The sequence below is a fragment of the Xyrauchen texanus genome, chromosome 14 (genome assembly GCF_025860055.1).
Source record: "Xyrauchen texanus isolate HMW12.3.18 chromosome 14, RBS_HiC_50CHRs, whole genome shotgun sequence".
Taxonomy (NCBI): Eukaryota; Metazoa; Chordata; class Actinopteri; order Cypriniformes; family Catostomidae; genus Xyrauchen; species Xyrauchen texanus.
The window spans coordinates 28009486-28029422 of record NC_068289.1 but is presented as its reverse complement, the minus strand read 5'-3'; the positions used below and the strand labels follow the sequence as shown (position 1 = coordinate 28029422).

General features: G+C 36.7%; 1 protein-coding gene across 6 annotated transcripts in view; it reads right to left on the bottom strand.

Annotated features, from left to right (window-relative positions):
• Positions 1-10472: 10472 nt before the first annotated feature.
• The window catches only part of LOC127654646 (Krueppel-like factor 12), a 50358-nt gene continuing 40893 nt past the window's right edge, over positions 10473-19937 (bottom strand). For all 6 annotated transcript variants that reach the window (XM_052141884.1, XM_052141882.1, XM_052141883.1 and 3 more), the window contains 2 exons: positions 14546-14703; positions 10473-14318 (listed from right to left, as the gene is read on the bottom strand). In XM_052141884.1, coding sequence (XP_051997844.1) covers positions 14137-14318; positions 14546-14703 — 340 coding nt within the window. In that variant the 3' untranslated portion in view covers positions 10473-14136. The remainder of the gene's footprint in view (positions 14319-14545; positions 14704-19937) is intronic.

Below are 19937 nucleotides of genomic sequence, written 5' to 3'. Positions count from 1 at the left end.
GAACAAAAATTGACCGGTAGATCGAGAGCTTTGCCTTTCGGCTCAGCTCTCTTTTCGTGACAACGGTGCGATAGAGCGAGTGCAATACCGCCCCCGCTGCCCGATTCTCCGGCCAACCTCCCGCTCCATTGTCCCCTCACTCGTGAACAAGACCCCGAGGTACTTGAACTCCTTCACTTGGGGCAAAACCTCATTCCCTACCTGGAGTACGCACTCCATCGGTTTCCTGCTGAGAACCATGGCCTCAGATTTAGGGAATGTAACAAGTTATTCTTAATAATTATGTCATAAATTTTTTTTATTTTGCAATGTACATGTTTTGTTAGGCTTTGTAATTGAATGTTTATTTTGAATTTGATATAATTAAATACATATGATATTAAATGGCCATTCTTTTGCTGTGTCTCATTTGGAAGGCTGCATCCTCCGTTGGTCACATTTCTCGGCCGCATACGTCAACGAGACGGTCTCGTTTCAGAAAAGCGAGTAGAACACTTCAAATGCAGCCTTTCGAATGTGACCTCCTTTCATGGGAATTCTGAGGATGTTTGAGGTGTATCCTTCTTGGGCACTCACAACCCACAATTCTTTGCTTCAACGGAAATGTCTAAAAAGGTAATGCCAATTTGCACATAAATATAATGTTCAAACACAAGTAATGTTAATTCCCAAGTTGAAGTACCTCAGTAGATGGGTGCAGAGTGTATATTATGTATTATTATATTAATATATAATTAAAATAAAGTATTAGACTAAAAGTACACCTGTAATATCTATTTTCTTTTCTCTTTACATCTTTATAACTCTCCTAATAGGTACCTCATACAATCCCTTCTAAAGGGACTTTGCTCCCTTCTCACTGAAAGCGCTCACGCTTGTTAAAGAGTGGCGTGATGTCATAGCAAACTTGTTACATTCCCGTTCAGTTTGTCCTACGAAGGCCGTCTCGTTTAAATTATATTTGTTTAAAGGAGGATGCTCTGTGCATTGCAGTCTTCAAAGGATGTGTCCTACCTAGCATGCAGCCTTCGAAACGAGACATGTTTTTTAAATGCTCTTTTTAGCTTTATGAACAGGAAGGAAATCAAATGATCATATATAATACAGTCAAATACCTTACAATAAATGTACATTTATTAACATTTGTTAATTTGAAAAACAATGAGTAATACTTTAACTGTTAACATTGGTTAAGGTTAATTTCAACATTTACTATTATATTTTTTAAATAAAACAAATAACAATGTTTTATCCATTAACATTAACAGAGATTAATAAATGCTTAATTATCGAATGTTAACACATGGAACCTTATTGAAAAGTGTGAAGAATTTACATGTTTCCATTGATCATGTCATGGAATCTAGGCCCTGAATCAAATAAAAGTGTATGTAAAACGGCACATTTTAAATCTAAAAAAGCAAACAAACGTATGAAATTATACTCCAAATGGTAAATGGCGCTAATCTTCAGTCCTGAAACCATCCACCAGAACACCTTCTAACAGTTCCAGCTACAGTGCATCACCTCCACCTGCCCCACCTCAGCAGTGGCCTGGGCACCCTCACCAATGCCCGCCTTAAAGGTACCCCCTCCACCCCCCTCAGTGATGACTCTTTCCATCCATGAGAGGGACGTCAACAAACTCTTCAGGAGACAGAACCCCCGGAAAGCTGCTGGACCGGATGCTATCTCCCCATCCAGCTTGAAGCACTGCGCTGATCAGCTGTCTCCAGTGTTCACAGACATTTTCAACACCTCACTGGAGACATGTCACGTGCCAGCCTGCTTCAAGTCCTCAACTATCATTCCTGTTCCCAAGAAGTCAAGGACCACAGGACTTAAAGACTTCAGACCCTTCGCCCTGACCTCTGTGGTTATGACGTCCTTTGAGCGCCTTGTGCTTTCACACCTCAAAGACATCACCAACCCCCTCCTGGACAACCCTGCAGTTTGCATACAGAACCAACAGGTCTGTAGACGATGCAGTCAACTAGGCCCTCCACTACATCCTCCAGCACCTGGACTCCACAGGAACCTACGCCAGGATCCTGTTTGTGGATTTCAGCTCTGCCTTTAACACCATCATCCGGCTCTGCTCCAGGAGAAGCTCTCCCAGCTAAGTGTGCCTGACCCCACCTGCAGGTGTATCACTGACTTCCTGTCTGACAGGAAGCAGCATGTGAAGCTGGGGAAACATGTCTCCGAGACCATTAGCACTGGATCCCCCCAGGGCTGCATTCTTTCTCCTCTGCCCTTCTCCCTGTACACTAACAGCTGCACCTCCAGTCACCAGTCCGTCAAGCTTCTGAAGTTTGCGGACGACACCTCCCTCATCGGACTCATCTCTGATGGTGACGAGTCTGCCTACAGGTGGGAGGTTGACCACCTGGTGACCTGGTGGAATCAAAACAACCTTGAGCTCAATGCTCTAAAGACAGTGGAGATGGTTGTGGACTCAGCCTCACCTGCACCTGCCCCAATCACCCTATGTGACTCCACAATTGACACTGTGGAGTCTTTCCACTTCCTGGGAACTATCAACACCCAGGACCTCAAGTGGGAGCTGAACAACCAGAAGGTCGCTGGTTTGATCCCCACAGCCACCACCATTGTGTCCTTGAGTAAGACACTTAACTCCAGGTTGCTCTGGGGGATTGTCCCTGTAATAAGTGCACTGTAAGTCACTTTGGATAAAAGCGTCTGCCAAATGCATAAATGTAAACGTAAAAGTAAAAATGTACTTACTCTGCTGTACTGCTCCACTGTAAGCCCGGATTTAAAATCCAATTAAACAATTTAATTACAATGTAGGGCCTACTTAAATTATTTAAGTTTGATTACATTACTATAAAATGTAAGTATATTCTACTAATATGTAGACCAATTTCAAAGTGTGAATAACTTTAAGTTAAATGGCTTAAAATTATTACGTTTTTGTCCTGACCACACCTCCAACACTTGAAAGTCATGTCATGCCTAATAATTACATTATAGTTGTGATTTTAGATCTCATAAGATACTATCTAAAAATTATGACTTATTATGTCATAATGACGTAGTATTTCATAATAATGAGAACATTTCACATAATTAAGACATCCATTCTCATAATAATGACTTATAATTATGTAGTCATTATAAGATCATAGAAAGTCATAATTAGGCTATGAGAAAATTATGTCATAATTATGAGATATGTTCTCATTATTATGACACACTATGAGACTTATTTATTTTTAATTGGTGGAAACGGGTTTCCATATGTCTATGGAAAAATTAATTTCTGAGAAATCCAATTTTTCTGTCGATTCTGTATGTCTAATGGCACCACATAGGCTACGACAGTAACTAGGAGCGCTGGATACGTTACTATGGAGACGACTCTGCTAGATCCGCAAAATATATTAAAATACATTCAGTATTATATTATATTGCTGTCGAATTTAGTGGCTACATCTTTTAACAGAATACAGCGATTGGCAGATTATTGAGGCAATGCACGTTGGGAACGGGGACGTGAACGCACACCTCGCCAGCCCATCCCCCACACTAACGTCTCTGACGCTGGTTAGCTGCTGAGGAGTCGGGCAACGCTATTCACTGTTGCCAACTTAGCGACTTTGTGGCTATTTTTAGCGACTTTTCAGACCCCTTTAGCGACATTTTTTAAAAAAAGCGACTAGCGACAAATCTAGCGACTTTTTGGACAAACCTTAGCAACTTTCCAAATTCCAAATATCGCCAGTACTGCAAGCGTGAGGTCTTACTTCCCCGCTGCGTCTGCTCTGTTCAGTGAGCGGCTGATAGCAGCAGCACATTCCGTTGACTGCACGCCAGCGGACATAGACATGAATGAGCTGCGCATGTGCACGCTGTGTTAGCAGGAACCAATCAGTGATCACATAGCAGCTGCCTTCTCCTTTGTTTTAATTCAAAACATTTAATTTGACCGTTTTTCGGCTATATACTTATATAAAAACAGAATGAGCACGGTTTAGGGGAGATAACCGTTATTATAAACTAAAGTAGGCTACAGTACCTACAAATTAGGCAGAATGCAAATACGACGCGATGACGTCATCTGGCGACATTTAGCTACTTTTCGAGCAGGATTTAGCTACTTTCCATTGAAAATTGTTGGCAACACTGACGCTATTTTCTCGTGGTTGTAAAAGTGTGTGCGAATTCGAGGAGCTGTTGGTGAGAAGTTGGAAAGTTTGTTTTAAACTGTTCGACGGGACATTTTTCACCTGTTAGCTAGCTACTTTTATCTTTCGCGTGCGGCGGACATAACCGCGCTTAAACCCCCGCCCGGTGACTTTGACAGACATTTTTCGTCTGTTAGGGAGATTTGTCATCTGTTAGCTTGTTACTTTCCTCCCTCGCGCGCTTAAACACCCGCTCGGCGACGCACGAGGTGCCGCACACCGCGTTTCCATCGGAGGAGTGAGGAGGGCGACTGGAAGAGTGCAGAACCACGGTCTACTGAATCTGGTGAGTGCATTTAAGTTAACGTTAGCGACCACATTGTATTTTGACACTGCTTTTGATTGAAATAAAAAGTTAATTAATGGTTCAAATACAAAAACTGTAGCTACTGGATTTAACTCCAGTTTTATCTTGGTTTATAGCTCTCTAACAGGCTTTTCTATAATTAACTAACTTGTTTTGTGTTGCAAGTCACAGGAAGAGATGCTTTGGAAGTGTAAGTCTATAAGAGATTGCTAATGTGACGTCATCGTGACGTATTACCAGTGGTGAACGCAAAGCATTTTGGGAATCCGCGGCACAAACAGAAGGCGCCAGACTTGATTGCATGGGGTGGAAGAATGCAGTGTTCAAGGTGCCCTCTACCTGCTGTGTTATAAACTGCAATAGTCGTTCTCACGATAGAAGTGGCATAACGCTTAAGAACGGAAAATCCTTTTATCGTTTTCCAGCGTGGAAAAATTAATAGTACAAGCCATGTTTCAGAGGTGACAAAAAGGCGACGAATGGCATGGATAGCAGCAGTAAGGACGCCCCCTTCGATAACACTCCACCACACATGATGGTGTGTTCAAAGCATTTTCACAAAGGTAAGTTACAATTACTCTCTGTAAATGTTATTTTGTGGGCAAATAACCAGCGTGTTTTGTTTGATTTAACCAGACCATTAGATTTGACGTTAAGCCAATGTTAACTGTTAACTAGCATGAAATGGCTAGAAAATGAGCTTAAGTTACCAATGTACTGAAGCGTAACGTTAATCAGTTTTAAATGTTGTTCATCTAGCCCATGTAAACTGGCCAAACATACCCAGAATTCTTTGCGTTCTGATAACGTTGCCGCCCAGTTGGTCACATGTCTTAGCAATCTCTATTGTTCTTATAACTGTGAAAAGAGAGCACAGCAACTGTACAGCAACTGTTTCTGTACATTCAAATCACTAAATGCACTGAAAGTACACTTATTACACCAAAACTCCAGATCAGCAACCAAATGAATCTGGTACCAGTTAAGTTTTGCTTTCTGTCATGTGGGTTTGCTGAGTCATGTTCTGAGGCTGATTACTTTATTCACCTGCATACTGCATATAAAGTCATAAAGTCAGGTGCCTTATAAATACTGTAACTTTAAAAGCAGTGTCTACTCTAGCCTTTGCATGTGTATCAAGGTGCACGAAAAGAGCACAGAGGCATCTTTTATTTATATATATATATATATATATATATATATATATATATATATATATATATATATATACACACGCATATCTGGGAGTGGTTAACATTGTGTGACCCAAATTATTTAGTGTTGGGAGTCATAGATGGGGTCATTTGACCATGGGGTTATACATGATTTGCTATGTTTTATGCTTCAGGTTTATTACGAGTTCAACAAAGTGGTGGGGGAAAATCTCAGACAGATCTTCTTTGATGCACTTGACTGTTTCTCTCCAAGCCTGATGGACCTCTTCAGGAAGAAGAAAGGCTTCACCGCCAAGCTTCTGTCTGAGCTTTTACATTAGACAAAGGTGGGTTGACTTGTCTATCTATATAAGTCTAGTCCATTTATTCCCTATCTCTGTTCCTCTCCTTTGCCTTTCATCTCTCTCCTTTCTACTCATCTCTTCTTTTCTCTCCTTTCCCCTCCTCTCTTGTCTCCATTCTTAAAGGGATATTTCACCCAAACATTGTCATCATTTACTCACCCTCATGTCATTCCAAACCTGTACTATCTTCTGTGAAACACAAAAGAAGATATTTTGAGAAATGTCTTGTGTTTTTTTTTGGTCCATACAATGGAAGTCAATGGGCACCAATGTTGTTTGGTTATCAACGTGCTTTAAGATATCTTCTCTGTGTTCCACAGAAGAAAGTCATACAGGTTTGAAATGATACAACGGTGAGTAAATTATGACAGAAATTACATTTTTGGGTGAACAATCCCTTTAAATCTCTTCCTTTCATCTTCTGTCTCTTTTTTCTCATTTTCATTTGTCTTCTCCACTTTGCTCTCCCCCTTTTCTTGTTTCAACTCTTCTTTCCTTTACCCTTCTGTCCTCTCCCTTTTCTCTCCTCTCTCCATTCCTTTTGTGTCATCTCCTCTTGTCCTGTCCTTTACTTTCCAGTCCTGGACAGTTGCAGTGAAGTCAAAGAATTCTGGGTATGTTTGGGAATTTAATTGATACATGTGAGTATCCTTAGCAAACTGTGTTGTACAATATGTGCACTATCTTCCAGACCACTGAGCCAACAGACATTAGCTGCCTTTGTCTTCAGAGACTGCCGGTCATTTTGGGGGATGATCCTTCTGCCTTCTTCAAGACCTGCTCCGTAAGTAATTAATTTGTTGTAAATGATGCAGATACATAGTTATTTTTATTTATTTCTTTTCATTTTAAGCCATTAGTGAAGACTGTCTGCAACAAATTTTCAGAGTAATTTAATCAGCATTCAGTGTTTCCCAGACTTTTATTTTATTGCCAAGCAAATTTTAACTAAATGCATTTTTGAATATCTGTATTATTGATACTTGACATGACAAACTGAAAAGATTTCTCTATAAATTCAGTAAAAAAAAAAAAATTCCTCTGCTGTTGCAGTACAAATGAAAGGAAAAACTTTGTTTAATGTTTTTTGAAGTTGAAGGACATTACTGCCATAATTGGATATGTACATTTAAAAGTATTGGTTGCAAAACTGTGCACTGAAAATTGTTTTTTAGCTTGGCAGCTCAGGAGAACTTACCCATTGTTACAGTTGTGATAAAAAGATTTGAAAAACTGCTCCCAGAAACTTAAGGTGTATGACTCAGTTTACATTCACCTAATTTTTATTACTTCACTGTCACCAGTTGGAAGTTACACGTATGTCTTGTAGATGAGTTTTGGGTCTGCTTGTTGTTAAATCCTGGTTATGCCATCAAGTGTACTCAAAACTCCTGTTTCAGTTTGGGATCCAAAGACATCTGCAAAACTTTCAACTGGTGACTGTAAAGCAGTTTAAGCAAATGTACTTGGAGTCACATGATTCTCAAAAATTTTGCATGGCAACATAGAGGTTTCTGGGAACTGTTTTTCCACATCTTTTGAGCATGACTGAGGCTAAAAGTGGGTAAACTCTCCATAGGCGCTAATCTACAAAAACCATATTTGGTGCACAGTTTTGCAGTCAGTACTTGTAATGTACAGATCCAAATATGGCAGTTGATGAAAGTCAATTTAAGTCTGGGATTGTCCTTTTAATAATTACTTTTCATGCAGTTCATATTGGATGGTGCTTTTCATTATACAGTCAGAGGTACATTTTGGTGGACAACATGGCATTATCTATCTGTTTCTTTCTCTGTTAGGATGTAACTGACAAGGACTTGTACAGTCAGACTGCAGTGGCAATCCTCTACGTTGATCAAGAAAGTCCTCAGCTAAACCCATCCAGAGTATGGATCATCTTGGAAGGGAGTTTGGTGATGGGTGAACTGGCCAACCTGCCTCTGGCCTTCTGTGTCCTTTTCGGACTGATTTATGCCCTGCACCTGAACTAACCCAAGTGCATGAAAAACACTTTCTCCTTTATTCTGCAGGTAATGCTCAACCTGGGAAAAGGTGAGCTGACACCCAAAATTCAGTCTTTGAAAAATCAGCTTGCAGTGTAAAATGAGCTTCCCAATTGTTATACCTGTGCTCCAAATACCTGGTGGTTAGTTTGAAAGTTTACTTACTTTTGTTTCATAGAGACAAAGGTTGAAAATCTCTGGAACTTTAAGTTGGCAAGGAAAATGTTCCTTTGACTGTATTGCTGTCTGTTGTATTTTCAAATGAAACATTCTAAATTGAAATAAAACAGGAAAAGAATGTTATTTTTTTATTTAATTATCGAGTTGAACTAATTAAAAAAAATTTATATAAACTTAATTTAACTTAAGAAACTAAGTGTAGTAGCTGGACAGAGCAATTGATATTACAAATTATTTCAAGTTAAATAAACTTAGAATTTAGTGCATTGAACTTCGATATACTAACTGAAATAACTGCAAAGTAATTTATATTACACTTTTTTTTAAGTTCAATTATCGTTCAATTTAGTGTATTGAACTTCAAATAAAAGTTTAAAGTGCTGGAATTCTTAAGTTAACTTCACTCAAGTTATAAGTACACATTACTTAAAAATTTTAAGGCAACCGGTTTCCTCAAATGTTTTAAGTACATTCAACTTATCTGGGTTTACAGTGTTTTAATATATACTGTGTGGAAATATTTATATGCTTATATTTTAATACTTGTTTCTCTTAAATTTGTTATATTTAGAGAATGTGTGACACGCGCCTACAACACCAAAACAAATTCCTTGTATGCGTAAAAAACGTACTTGGCAATAAAGATTTTTCTGATTCTGAATCTACTAACACCGCATCTGTCCTGAAACTGCGGCCTGTCGCTGTGGTCCTGAAACTGATGTGGCTCTGCAGATGGACATATCTCGATACACATAACAAAATCATACAATGTTATTAAATCAAAAATAATATACACCTTGTGGTGATGATATGAAAAATAAAAGTGTGGTTTATCAAGGACAGAGGAAACGGATCGTGGAGAAGAATTGGCAGTTCTCTTTTCCCCTTGTGTGTCTCCTGCAAGGTTCCATACCTTTCTTTGTTTTAATATTCATAAGGTATGTATGGAACTCACAAGCACTCCACATTATTATGCACATGTCCAAAAAGGAATTTGTGATATCTGAAATGACCATTTTAACAAAAAATAAATACATTTTAACATGAATTCAGTTGAAATTCCATTTTTGATATCAATAATTTATTTCCGCAATTGGGATTTCAGATATCTAATAATTTGGAGTGTAACTAATGATATCTAAAAAGTGTTTCTTACTAGTAACAATTACATTACAGGTATCAGAAATTAAAATTGAACTGAATATCTGATATCAAAAATGAGCATTTTTACTTGTTGGAATTAAATTGTTGATATCAAAAATGGCCATTTCCACTAGTAGAAATTACATTATTGATATAAAAAATTATGTTTTTAACTAGTAAGAAAATAATTGTTGATATGTCAAATTATACTTTCAACGAATTTTTGATATCAATAATTTCATTTTGAATATAAGTGAATAACATACCTGTGTGAAATGTTACTGGTGAAAATACCATTATAGATATAACAAATTTGGGATTTTACTTGTTGAAATTAAATTTTTGATATCAAGAATGTGATTTCTGTGAGTGATGTCATTTTTATATCAAGAAATCATGTTTTTACTAGGGGAAAGGTAATTACTGACATCAACAATTCATACCCTGCGAATTAATAAAAGTTAATTCGGCTTGCCATAGGTTACTCATGTCTCTCTTTGTAGTCCATGGTGTTTTTTTAAGGCAATATTGAATGAAAATTGCAGAAATATTTTTTTTAATGTTGTATTCAATTAACAGATTTAGTCTGTAAATGGGAATAAGAGGAAATATGGTTGTTTAAATTGAATTATGGCACTTTTATGCAGTTGTGCTCCATACAAAATGCAAGTTTATTAACTTCCATGCCTCCGATTATATTATCAAACAAATAAAATATGTAACCTCAATTTCAATTCACAGCTCAATCTTCTGGAAAAAAAGAAAATACAGAGAATAGCAAAATCCACAGAATATTTAAACAGCTGAAAACACTTTCAACCTTTTAAACGATTGGGATGAGACATCCTCCAAAAGGATTTAATGTGAAGGGACTCCCTTTGAAGTGTAGCAAGGAAAAAATATCACAATTTTACAGTAAATCCAAAAAAATCTCTGAATATATTTACAATACACACACACTATACATAAACACATGAAAGATAATTACAGAATATCAACAAAACAAGAAACAAAATCAATAGAGTAAATATTTTGAATCCAACTAAAGTAAAGCTAATTTAATATACATTGAAACAAAGGCAATATTTTACAGAGACTTTGGGGGGGTGCTGTTCACAGAGGAATTGCCAAAGGACTACGCTGTAACACCAGTGTCTTAACATTAAGAATATTCCCTGTTTGACTGAAGTATTACCATGATTGGAGACGACTGAAACTGCAGAGATAGTTTACTAGGTCTGGGGATTAAGCAAATTTGTCCTTCCATAGGTGAATATTACCATACAAATCTTATGCAGCTTCCATAGGAGACACAAACACTAAATTGATAATTTCACATCTTCACCTTCTGATGTCACAAAATGGGTCATAAGGCTCAGTGCATTTCAAAGGATTAGAATTGTGTTTTTCTATGTTGAGTCTGGGTGTTTAAACCAGAGAAACCTTGCAACTTGAGCTCAATTCTTTTCTAGAACACATTTTGTTTGTAATGTCTGTGCATACACTATGTATGTGATAATCTTAATAATACTAGGCACTCGTTATTATTGCATAACTTTGACCCTGTTTGCCTTTACAAAATTATGCCACATGTGAGAATGCCACAGGGGAGGGAAAGTTATACAAAATGAGTTAATAAAACAACCCAGCTCTCCCTCCCTCTGTTTTACAGAGTGGAAACCTTATTGGTGTAAGAATAATGAAAAATGTTTTATTTTTTTTGCTGAAGATGACCCTTGAATACTGAGCTGGGAGCATGTTATTTTAATTTGATTCACATTTCATAGAGTCAGTATAAAAACATTGAAAAATTACTGTCTATATATACTATAAAGAGGCATCACCACCTGAATACTGTGCTGAACATTTTATTTGATTGTTCAAATAAATTGCACGTAACTATGCGTTTGTATTTAAGATGACAGAGAGCCTTCTGCATTCTCACACATAGCACGGTTGAACACTATTATATTAGCTAAATGAACGTCTCTGAAAAATCTGCATATGTATAAAGATAATCCCTTGTATTTAAAAAAAAGACCTATTTTAATAGGTATTTACAGCCTGTAAATCGGAGCAATATCCTTTCACTTTCACATATATTACAACATTTCTAAATGTATTTTTTTGTACAGAAAATAGTCATATGCAGATGAAGTGCCCTACATTACAGACACACCTCAAAAATACAGAATATGATGATAAAATACATTGGTGATTAATGTCATTTTTATATTCAAATAATTACTTTCATTCTTCATAAAACCAAGGTGCTCGTGTTATGTTCAACCCCATTTACAGAATACACACGTGTACACAAATACATACTGTAGAACATAAAACATGGTAGATCATAATACTTCAGAACATATATTAAAAAATAAAATAAAAAAGAGGCTAGAAACAGATTGGTCATGTTATCTCTCTTATGGACAAACTGTTCCTAAGTAAAGAATCGTTCTCTTCCTTTGTTTCCTTTTACAGCATTTCACAACATTTGACATTCATTTAAATTCTGTGTGTGTGTGTGACAAAAATGACATGGATGTCCAAGCAACTGTGTGATTGACTGTAGATCTAGTCAGCATATTTGATCACCCATGCATGTACAGACAGACTGCAAAGTGTCCATTTGGAAATTTAAATTCTGGTAATATTTAATCATCTGTGAAGCAATCATGGTGGCTTTTTGTGGCCACTTGAAAGTGCATATGCATCACAAGGGCATAAGACAGCTTTTCTGACAGCTCTAGAATCCATATGAACAAAGACAGATGAAAGCCCATACCTTAGGTGGCTTTATTTAGGTACCATATGCAAAAGTGTTTTTTGTATTCACAAATAGGTTGTATTGCTTCTTTTGATCATCTTGGTTTGTGTAGTGTATTTATATAGATATTGATAAGAGAGACTATTCTTCACATGTGACAGTCAGTAGAATGCTATATAGCTCTGGATTCTTGGTAAATAGTGAGTAAAGGATAAAGCCAGTATCGCTCATTTTTGTGAAGCTGTTGTACTAATCACTGACACTTACAACTGAGCGGTTCAAAGCTTGATGGTCCACAAACAATCTCACAAAGAAAGGGAATCAAAGGATGCAATTGGATCTTAGCTGATCACCAGGATATGTTGCATTTTTTTGTCTCCACTAGGCTTCTTAGTTCACAGAGCCAACAAGACTTTCTTGTCAACCAGCTTTACTAACTAAGTTTTGCTAAGGAGAATAGCAGGCTATGTTGGTCCCCAAACTAGACCAGCACAAATCAAGTATAAACATGACTGGACCATGATGGAAATTATGCTGGTCTGAGCTAGTCTTTTGAGCAGAGATGGTGTCCACTGTCTTTCTGTTTAATACAGGTATTAAATTAAATTAATGGAAAAGCTTTTCAGTTAAAATTTGTTGACCCTCATGCCATCCCATATGTGTGACTTACTTTCTTCTGCTGAATACAAACAATGATTTTTAGAAAAAAATATTTCAGATCTATAGGTCCATACAATGCAAGTGAATGGTGGCCAGAACTTTGAAGGTCCAAAAAGCAAATAAAGGCAGCATAAAAGTAATCCATATGACTCTCCGGTGGTGTATTCCATATCTTCTGAAACTGATCAATATTTAATCATTTTTACTATAAATCTCCACTTTCACTTTCCTTTGTTTTTGGTGATTTGTATTCTTTATGCATATTGCCACCTACTGGGCAGGGAGGACAATTATAGTAAACAAGGTCTTGTTTCTCACCCACACCTATCATATTGCTTCAGAAGACATGGATTTAACCAATGAAGTCTTATGGATTACTTTTATGCTGCCTTTATGTGCTTTTTGAGCTTAAACATTTTGGTCACCATTCACTTATATTTTATGGATCTACAGTGCTGAGATATTCTTCTAAAGATCTTTGTTTGTGTTCAGCAGAAGAAAGAATGTCATACACATCTGGGATGTCATGAGAGTGAGTAAATGACAAAATAATTCAAAATCAACATTTGAGGGAACAGAAGATACAATGACCATAAATAAAATTCTGATATGTTACTTTATGTTAACTAATTCACTGGTGTGTTGATCTGTAGTAAATGACAACCTCTTTTCCTCACGCCTTGAAATCACTGGCCCAAAGTCTCCAATCGATCACCAAAAGAACAACCCTTTGATCCTTCTTGGATGTTCTTGGCTCTTGATGTTCCACAAAGGTAAATGCTAAAAATTGTGCAACAACATTATTCATGGTCAGTCTCAAATCCATCACCATGAGAAGCTGGCCAAAATCTGCCCGAGGTACAGCAGCCAAAATTAGGCCTGGACCAGAATAACAAGTACAGCCATTCCATTCTGCATTTCTTCACATTGTAGATGTTGATTGAAAAGCAGCCATATTTGAAAAGAACACGAGAAAGATTCAGAAAGGAAAACCAGAAAATAAACTATATGTCCAAGTGAAGAATGTTTTTATGTAGAGATGAGGCAGTGTTGAAATCTGAACATCCTGGTCTCCAAAATTGTAGCCTGTAGAATAGCCTCCTCCATCCCTGAATGGACCTGTTTAGCTTTGCAGATGTGTGGAAATTAACATATTCCTTTATTTCAGTTCCTTTTTTTATCCTCTCTTACTTTCTCAGAAGCAGGGATGGCCATGTCTGTGTCCAGCCCAGCTGAACACTATTTGGGGAGACCCAGCTCCCCTCTTGTGTGTGTGTGTGTGTGTGTGTGTGTGTGTGTGTGTGTGTGTGTGTGTGTGTGTGTGGACTGGACAACCCAGTTCAGACCAGCATGTGTCTGCGGCGGTGCAGGGCCAGGTGATCTGAGCGGGAGAAGCTTCGGTCGCAGTCCCCGCACTTAAAGGGCTTGACCCCTGTGTGTTTACGGTAATGGCGTGTCAACTCGTCTGAGCGGGCAAACTTCCATGTGCAGCCGTCCCAGGTGCATTTGTATGGCTTCTCACCTGGTGGACACAATGGAAGAGGACAATACATTTCATAAGCACAAGGAATGGATGTTGGCAGCAATGAGCAGCCCTCAGTGAGAAACACAGAAACACATCTCTAATATTGGAAATATCAAGGAAATAATTGTCAAATAGGAGCTCTTTTAAATCTGGATCAATCAAGACTGGTTAGCTAGGATCAAGACACAAAAATCAAATTAAATTAGTCTGAAAACATGACTAACCTGTGTGTGTCCTCCGGTGTGCTTTTAAGTGGGAGCTCTTGGTATAAACTTTATTACAGCCCGCAAAGTCACACCTGTGGATACGTCTCTTCTTGGAGTCTGGAGATTCAGGTGGCTGTGGCCGTCGAATGCTCTCAATACTGAATGGTGACATGGAACTGAGACAGAGAGGAGACGCTTTAGTCACACAGTACCTGGCATTACAATGTTGCAGAAAAAAAACACATTCCTGCCACCATGTGGTAAAATGATGTATCAGTATGTAATATCTTGATTATCTTAACAGAATACAGAAACATAATACTGCTTTTCTGACTGTGATTCTTGGTATATTGTATAATTGAATTTAAAGGAATATTCAGAGTTCAATATAAGTTAAACTCAAGCGACAGCATTTGTGCCATAATGTTGATTGCCAAAAAAAATTACTTAGACTCGTCCATCCCTTTCTTTTAAAAATTGCTCAAATCGAGATTGCAGTGAAGCTCTTACAATGGAAGTTAATGGGCCCAATTTTTGGAGGATTTAAAGGCAGAAATGTGAAGCTTTTAATTTTTTAAAAGCCTTTACCTTAATTCTTCTGCTAAACTCATGTATTATTTGAGCTGTAAAGTTATTTAAATTATAATTTTTACAGTAGTTTTTAGGGTTTGTTGAATGACAACAAAGTTGTATAAATTGGCTATAACTTTACACATAACAGGTTAGCAAGAGATTTTATCACACTAAAATCATGTTAACACCAGTGCTGTGTTTAATGGATTACAAAGTAATTCAATACGGTTATGAAATTACTTTTTCATTTAAAAAAGTAAAGTAAGGGATTACTCTTGATTTTTCAGTAATTTACAGTTACTTCTAATGTAATTCTGTTAAATACTGTATAGACTATAGAACAATTCTATATAAATTAATAGTGATTTTAAAATATAAATTTAACATCTAATGTTAAAATATATGTTTTCTAATTTAATGCAGTCCCCTTAAATTCTTTGCCCAGTTCATGAATCATTTATTTGAATTTATATGAAAGTATTAAAAGAACAATTTGATGTCTATCCTTATCATCTGGTCGAGGTTGATAAATGTTTTAAAAAGTAATTAGTACTAAGTAATGCAATTATTTTTCAGACAGAGTAAGTAGTACAGTAATCTAATTACACATTTAATTAAGATGTAATTAGTAGTTAGTAATTCATAATTTTTTAGAGTAACTTACCCAACACTGGTTAACACCCACATTGTTTACATCTTGTGGTTATACTTTTGAAACAGTGAGTATTCTAACGTTTAAGGATTGGCCCCATTCAGTTCCAATGTAAGTGCCCCACTGGAACTCTGATTTATACCTTTTTTAAAGAAAAGGAGGGTTGAGTCAAATTACATTTTTGTGTTAATCAATATTATGCCACAAATGGTGTTGATTGAGCTTAACTTGTATTGAACCGGACTATCCCTTTAAAGGTACACTCAGCAAGGTTTTGTTTTGTTTGTTTGTTTGGTCATGTGATCTCAACATAGGCCTGTAGAATAAAAACTGCTTTTTCAAGGTCCCTGATAAGAGTAGCAGTGTGGCACCAACAACTTGTGTAGTTTGTACATAATTTTAATATTATCAAAAGTACTGTTAATTACTTTTGGGTGGATTATTGAAGAAAAAAACATTATTGCGTGCACCTTTAAATGTGTCAAACATATCATGGTATGAGAAATAAAGTTTGTGGATGGGAAAACTCAACCTGGCAATCTCCAAGGAATCTGTTGCAACAAATGAATAAACTGAAACATTATATTTACTCCTCCATATTAGTATTATAAATCAGTCAATTTTAGTATTGTATATTAGTCCATATTAGTAGCCTATTGTATATCAGTACATTGCAGCAGTACAATTTTGTTAATACAATGCATTAATACATATTTTGATAATGATATTAGCAGGAGCAATTTCTAAAGCAGAGAAAGGCATTTATTTATTTATTTATTCATTCCATTGCAATGCAGATTAACTTTTTTCCCTTACATTTTTCTTCCCACACAGGAAATGTGCTACAGTACCAGATGCTCGTCATCAGTGTGCAACTTTTTATGTAGATATTATGTATGTATAAATATTTGTATGTATAAATATCATGCAACGTAGCGCGGGTAAAAGCACCGGTGCGCGAAAAATGCAGGGCGGGAAGATAAATTCAGAAAAAAAAAAAAAAAAAGATTTTGTGTCGATGAATAATTCCGTGGGTTTGTATGTGGGCGGATGCGGATGCCGTCACAAAAGCAGGCAATTTACAAAAAAAAACATTTTCCTAATCTCGAGACAGCACCTTGGAGAATTGAATACCAAAAAAATAACGCTACAAACATTTGATAAGAGGCAACCATCGCGCAGATATTTTCACGAGCTTCCTTGTGTGAAAAAAAAAAAAAAAGAAAGAAAACCATTGCAACCTGTATTTTCACTTTAAATGTGTAAGCAATTAACCTGTACCATCTTGCAATCAAAATATGTATTTATTAATTTATAAACTTGTAGAAAAAATGCACAGGACATCACAAATTCTCTGTGCATTATCCTTCACTAGATGGCGCTGTAGGCTTAATTCATTTTGAAAATACAAAGCAAATAGTCAAAGACCAAAGGCATGGGATTTTTAATATATATTTTCTTATAAAACAAGTCAGAATCTTTACAGTGCAGTGCAATTAACTTTTTTCTTTAGTTAGTTTGTTGTTTGTAAAAAGTGTCTTTACATTCTGGTACAATCAGGAAAATTCCAAATCAATATTATACAATCAGATGAACAGAACTGTACAGAATTAACATGCTGTCTGTTATGATTGCTGTGGAAAAATGAATTATTGACATTCCAGACGGTGGGCCTGTAAAGCTGTGAGATTGTAAGGCTGTCTCATTGAGAGGATTTGTACAATATATTAACCAATGAGCTTACTGAACTACTGGAAACGTGTGGAGAGCCACGTAAGTGAGAACATGCTGTGTGAGTGTTTGTGTGCATGTGTTTGAAAGTGAGAGAGAGAAAATATGTGCGTTAAAGTCATTTATTTCCATTTCCCATAGGTAGAGATAGAGAAGTGCCTAATTACATTAGATTGTCTACTCCCCTTCCCTTTAATAAGAGCTCTATATCCTCCCTCTTTGCTGATTGACATGGGCTGGGCCTGGCAGTGAAGGCCAAGGGGGCGGAGCCAGACAATCCCTTCAGTGAACTGTCTCTATCAGACACAGCCCACTTCCTGTTTCTCCTCTGCTTCTAGGATCACCTGTTGGTGTTGGCATGCTGCCAAGCGAAGTCCTAACGGAAATTAGCCAGTGTGTCAGAAATGAAGCTGAACTCTCTCATTGCCTAAAGCTAACGCACACAGAGAGTGAAAGAGGGCGAGAAAGAGACCCAGGAGGGGAGAAGTGAAATTGAGAAGAGGAGACAAAGAGAAGCTGAGAAAGAGGCAATGAGCCAAACAGGGTTTATTTTTTATTTTTTTTGTCTCAGACATTATGAAAGACTGAGAGACAGAAAGAGTGCAACAGAGAAAAAGAGAGAGTGAATGCTCTATATGAACTGGAAAGTTGGTGGTGAGATAAAAATGGGGAGGGTTAATGTTGGAAGGAGAGCTCAGATGGAGTTGGGGAGCGCAAAGGGAGTGAAAGGATTTACAGTGGAAAGACCTTCAGCAGCGAACTCTCACAGGATGTTTACAGTCTGATATATTTTGGAGGGGACGACACTGACAAAAATAACAACACAATAGTCTGACAAATATACATATGAAAGCTTTTGTACTTTTTCAAGTATGGAAGTGATGTAGATGATGAATTTGCAGATGAATGAAAAAAAAAAACAGATGCAATTGCACAAACTGAATATTAAATAGTGCAACGCTTATTATGCATTATTTCTCTGTGTAGCCTTGGTTTTATTCAAGTTGTCAAACCCCGAAAATATAAACTTGTTACTGAAAAATTGCCTATAAACAATGCATGTTGTAGCTTAGGCTAAAGTTAATAATCTATGTCCCTTGGTATCTATTTGGTAGGGATGTACCGATATGAAATTTTTTTGATGATACCGATTTTAACAATAAACTATTGACCAAAACCGATATTCTGCCACTTACCTTATTTTGTCAACAGATTAGTTTTGCTCAGGAATGTTTTTTTTTTAAATGTACAACGATGTATAAAAACTAAAAACTAAATATCATAGCATGAAAATTAACATGAATAAAAGGTTATTTTGTACTTCAAAAACATTATTGCACTTCTGTTTTTGCATCTCACATTTTACATGTTTATAATTGAACATCACAGATTCATATTATGCATATGTTGGTCAATTTCATGTAAATGTCAACCACATCATGGAAAAATAAAAAGTTTTAACCAAAGGAACTAAATGCCTTTTTAAGTTCTAACATGGTATAATGCATAATGCTGTGCAGACCATTAGAGGGTGCCGCTTGCTTACACAATGCTGACTGAATCGCTGAATGCAGTATAACGACATAGGGATGGGCGATACCACTTATTTTCTTTTTCGATCCGCTACCAATAATTTGAAATCCAATATCGTCCATACCGATACTTCTATGAATTTTTTTTTTCTTGGGATAAATTGGGTAATTTTAAATATATATATTTTTTGTCATAATTAATTTACATTTGTGAGCCTAAACAGAAAATTATTAGACTTCTGTTTTGTTTACCCTTACAAAAATTAACCATGGTTTCACCGTAACTATAGTTTAACCATGGGATTTAGTAAAACCATTGTTACCACACAACTACAAATGGTTGCTACTACAATATAAATGTAGTAATACCATGGTTTTTCTACCATTACCTCTACAAGCCACTGCTCCTTTTTTTGAACAAGCCTTGTGATGGCACAAGGGCTTGTCTGCTTGTGTCTTTCAGCTTCATGTTAAAATGAGCAGAAGAAGAAATAGTTCCTATCCTTCATAAGTATTTTCTAATATGGGCTAATCCTTTTTATTTCACTTTGAAGCTTATGATTATTGTTTATGTTCATGTTAACCAAATAACAATATCCCTTGTTTAATTTTTTTTTAGAATCAATATTTTTGTGTGAGGAACGATATTTTTGATACAACATCAGTATTGTAAGTATCGATACTTTAGGATCGATCCACCCATCCCTAATAATGAGCCTTTCAAGCTTAAATAATAGATTAATTTCATTATAATATTTTTGATGCTGTGTGTTGTTCTCCTGACACATCTGGTGTGTGACCCCCTAAAAATGACCCTCTGCTTCTGTCTTTGGACCCTCCGCCCCTTTGAACATCCCAGCCTTCACTTTTCCCAGCATGATTAGGACACTGTGCTACTTATAGTTCATACATTATTAGCACT